This window comes from Brassica napus, chromosome C3, assembly GCF_020379485.1.
Source record: "Brassica napus cultivar Da-Ae chromosome C3, Da-Ae, whole genome shotgun sequence".
Lineage (NCBI taxonomy): Eukaryota > Viridiplantae > Streptophyta > Magnoliopsida > Brassicales > Brassicaceae > Brassica > Brassica napus.
This window is the reverse complement of record NC_063446.1, coordinates 12,319,537-12,324,305: the sequence shown is the minus strand read 5'-3', so window position 1 is coordinate 12,324,305 and position 4,769 is coordinate 12,319,537. Positions and strand designations below refer to the sequence as shown.

At 34.3% G+C, this 4,769-nt stretch overlaps 2 protein-coding genes across 2 annotated transcripts; both read right to left on the bottom strand.

The window, feature by feature from the left end:
• On the bottom strand, positions 1-2,159 carry LOC106427755 (NADPH-dependent aldo-keto reductase, chloroplastic). The gene is made up of 7 exons (XM_013868475.3): positions 1,914-2,159; positions 1,576-1,626; positions 1,329-1,405; positions 1,156-1,243; positions 679-954; positions 355-603; positions 1-239 (listed from the first exon to the last, which is right to left on the bottom strand). The coding sequence occupies exons 1-7, from the start codon at positions 2,031-2,033 to the stop codon at positions 153-155; spliced, it is 948 nt and encodes a 315-aa protein (XP_013723929.2). The 5' UTR covers positions 2,034-2,159; the 3' UTR covers positions 1-152.
• A 1,551-nt stretch (positions 2,160-3,710) lies between these two features.
• On the bottom strand, positions 3,711-4,303 carry LOC106427733. Its single transcript, XM_013868448.3, has one exon. The coding sequence runs from the start codon at positions 4,211-4,213 to the stop codon at positions 3,989-3,991; it is 225 nt and encodes a 74-aa protein (XP_013723902.1). The 5' UTR covers positions 4,214-4,303; the 3' UTR covers positions 3,711-3,988.
• Positions 4,304-4,769: the final 466 nt, after the last annotated feature.

Genomic DNA, 4,769 nt, shown 5'->3' with positions numbered 1-4,769 from the left:
TTGGCTTATTAATCTTTATTACTAAAAATTCAAAATAGGAACAAATATGCTGGTAAATTATTGGAGGGACATAACATTCATGAATAACTGAAAAGTTTGAAAGATACAAAAGCCTCCATATTATTGATAAAACAATTAGATCATCTGAAGTATTATATCTCGCCATCCCATAAGTCTTCAAGAGACTTGTAAGGGCTCAGTGTCTCATGAACAAAGAAGGAAGCATTCAATAACCTTGCCTGCATTTAATCCAAAACACACACAAAACTCTTAATTTAGAAAAAGCCAATAAAAAGCAGGAGAACTATGTTACGTAATGAAATGAAAAGAACGAAGTGGAGATGTAGCCGGTACCTCCTCAATCTCTGAAAACCTGGCAAACAAGTCATCGGGTATTGACCAGTCAAAAACCTCAAAGTTCGCTCTAATTCTTCCTTCATTGGTACTTTTAGGAAGCACACTGTTACTCATTTGAAGTCCCCAGCGAAGTGCGACTTGAGCAGGAGACATTCCTAGTTTTTCAGCAACAGTGTTCAGTATAGGGTTCTTCAAAACATCGCTCTTGAGCCACGTTGTTCCTGGAGAACCCAATGGAGAGTATGCCTACAAGAATATTTCAAATAAAGTGTATAATGTATGGTGCAATTTTTTTCCCAAGGCAGAGAAAGTGATGCTTACGGTGAGGTGAACTCCTTTGGATTTGCAGAACTCTCGTAGCTTAGTCTGTTGCCAAGAAGGATGACATTCAACCTGGTTAACCGCAGGAGGAACACGAGCTAACTCCAAGAGAGTAGCTAGCTTCTTGGTGGAGAAATTGCTTACACCTATTGCTCGTGCCTTGCCCGAATCATAGAGTGCTTCCATCGCTTTCCATGTGCTAGGAATATCTACAGGCATAAGGTTCTCGGGCTTAGCTCCAACAGAACCTTTCTTCATCCGTACAGGCCAATGTATCTCGAAAAGGATCATAAATAAATTTGTTACTCAATTATCAACCCGTTATGAAAATTAATCCCCGTGGGCAGAAATGCTATACAGATTAGATTTTAAGCAAAAATATAAACAAGCTTCAACACTATATATACGTTAGTCATCCCACATTTGAATCAATATGATTTAATGCACAACTGTACCATCGAAATGATTCATGCTTACCAAATAGAGATCGACGTAGTCAAGCTGCAGATCCTGTAAAGTTCTTTTCAGTGCCTCTGGCACATCTTGAGGGTCATGATCCGTACACCTTGATTTGATGATACACAATATGAAAATACAATGATTGAAAACTACATTTATTAATCAAGGAGTATACATTTTAAACACAATACCAGAGTTTGGAAGTGATGAACAGCTCCTCTCGTTTCACTACATTGTCTTCAAACAATTTTTTCAATACTGACCCAATCTGAAAAAGGAAAAAGGCGACAAGCTTATGAAAAAATCAAAATGTAATTAAAAAGCAGATCATTGTCATATGCATAAACACACATGTTTGTTGTTACTTTCGCCATAAAGAGAATCAAGAAGGAAACTTTTTTTTTTAATTTGATCAAGCATCTACGTGTTTCATTCTACCTCTTTTTCGTTGCCGTAGATCTGAGCGCAATCAATATGACGATATCCGATCTACAATCCCAATCAAGATAAAACAGCTTCAGTTGTACACTTAATTACGACAAAACTAATTGAACAAATCAATTAACATAAAGCAGTGTTAAAAAAAAAAAGCATAAGGCAAACAAAACATTTAACAGAAATAGAGAAATCTCTTTTTGTTTGAACAAAAAAAAAAAAAAGAAAAAAAAGATAAATCTCTTTTTTAGAAAATATATGAAGAAGTATGTTGAGGAGATCTCCGAAATTAACTATTAGCATATGTCCATAGAATCATAAATTTACCAAGAAAGACGAACCTTAACAGCTGCGGCTACGGCATCACCGACAAGACCCGGAGAGGCTTGCCATGTTCCCAAACCCACCGACGGGATCTTAGCGCCAGTGTTGAGCTCAAAGAATCTAATTGCGTTAGCCATTATCAGAGGAGATGGAGTTCAAGATCGCTACTGCTCTTTGGTTCAGACGCAAACAGCATTTCTCAACTTCCTCACTCATTAATAATAGACAAAACTAAAAATACTAAGGATACGTTTTTCAAAAAAAAAAAAAAAAATACTAAGGAAAAGCGACAGAAGCGGGAGATTCGTGGCGAAATTGATTTCTTTCTCGCATGCTTAATAATGCCACGTCAGATATTGACCATTCCGTGGCAGTAGCTTATTCGTTCGTTTAATATGTCCTCTTTGCTAATGTTCCCCTGTTCTAAAAATCGACCATCTAACCGCCTAGACGGCCACATGGGCGCTACGCGTCACTCTTCCGATTTATGCCAAATCCGATTTTCTCCGCCTAGACCGGCCTAAATGATCGCCTAATCTTTTTTTTTTTGTTATTTTTTTTTATTTTTAATAATATTTTTATTTATTTATTTGATCTAAAATTTTATAAATATTTTTTATATTCATAGTTTTGATGAAAATTATACTATATTAAGTTTATATATTCTATTTGTGTGTTTAATACAATTTTAAACATGAAAATGTATTAATGTTATACACAATTAAAGATTAACATGTTTTATAACATTGTAAACAGTTTAAAAATTCCGCCCCGCATAATTTCTGACTAATCCCCGATTTTCTCTTTAAACGTTAAACCTAATCCGACCGTCCGCCTAGCGCCTAGCGCCTAGCGCCTAGCGCCTAGCGCGTTCCCCAAACAGAGCTAATGTCTAGTGTGATCATCAAAGTGATACGTGGAAATAGAGTCTGTCACTATAGTGCGCAAGTATTGTTCAACTTGTTAACATTTTTTTGCTAATAAGACATATAACATCGCCTTCATGAAGATATCTCCAAATTTTTAAAAATATAATAAATTAAAATTTTAATAAATTATTAATTTGAAAATTATATTCACAGTTAAATAAAATATATCTTTTATGTTTACATTTTTATTTAATTTAAGAGACTCATATTAAAATCCTCCGTCTGAGGTGCTTTGAGTTTTTATTCTCTTAACAAATGGTCTCTAAAAGGGGATTTTGCGTATGAAATGTGTTTTAGACAGTTTAAGAATTGTTGATATTACGGGAGTCTCCATGAGAACTAATTCGTAGATAATAAATGCAATATATTATTTGAAACAGTAATGATGATTACATAACTTGAGATAATATATAAAAGATATATGCATAGAACTATAGAAGATAAGCAGGCTTTTCTGAAAGCCAGTAAGAGTCCTCCAAGGTAAGATCTCCTAATAGGGAATAAGTTGATCAAATTTCAAACTTGAATGGTTTTGTAATGCATTTGCTCGACTTTGGATTAATATTTTATAAACACTATATATGTGCTTGACAAAAAAAAACACTACATATATGTAGGTTCTAAAGTCCGTAGATAAAGAAAAAATAATAAAATATTATTTATGTTATAAACTGTGTGAACAGTAGAACGTAAGTAAGAAGTTAGAATACACACAGATCAAAAATTAAGATAAGTATTCTAATGATTGGTATAACATAGAGCAACCATTAGAATACATGTTTTAAATTTGATAGATCATATATAGACAAACGACATATAGTCTACATACTTTACAGTGTACACAACGTTGAACATGATCAACGTTAGAAAACCACAATCCCATAATTCTCAAAAGTATATCAAATATTCATATAATTTTTATACAATTAAAAGTCCCTTAAAACACACATACACAAAAGCCATGCATGAGACTACCCTTTGGGTGAAAATCCCACGCTTAGAGAATCAATCTCCCTACCCTTATTACATATCAGGTTTCTTCAACCGGTCCAAACCCTACATAACTCATAAAAAATATCAGACACTTAACCTAACCAATAGTAATTACTTATTACAAAGTCACGGACTCTTTCCCTGACGCGCATCTTCAAGTTCCCGTCGCATCATGTCACGACTCGACGGTGAACGGGTGACTGGCCTCCAGTGGAAACAGCAAACGTAGTGGTAGTGATCGTGGTCTTCGACGACGCTGTATCCGAAGAAGATCCAAGACCCGATCCGAACCGCCCTGAATCGCCCGGAAGACGAACATAGTAAGAAGAAGAAAGCTCGTCGCGGTAACGGATTTGCATGACGGCTCTATAAACAAACGGAATTAGACCCTCCATGTTATGTTTATTTCTCTAGTAGCCAAAGAAAACAGAGCCGTTTGGTCTTTATAGGGAGATAGGAACTACCACATGGCGTTTCATGATTTGTACTATATCCACAAGTTCCTCACGTCATTTTAGTTGCTATATTTTAACAATATATATTATATGATTTTGAATGTTAATAAGAGAAGCAACCTTTGAGTAAGAAATTAGCTACATGAAGAATCTAAAAGCTACATTCCAACTAATATGAAAGCACGACTGGTCCAACGGATTTATCTTCAATAAATATATTAATTAATTTCATCCACATCCAATTTTAATAGTGTTTTGCAGCTGGACTGCTGGAAAATTGTGAATTTGCAATCCTATTGACTATATCCACATTTAGTCAATAATATTGTAAATCAACCATGTTAGTGTTCGTAGTTCTTTTATATTGTTATTATGATCCTAGTTATTATTATTTTTTGACAAAGATCCTAATTATATTTTCATATGTTAATCTTGATTCTTGTATGATTAGTTGATTACATAAGTTTATCGATGTAAATTGTTAATAAAATGATTT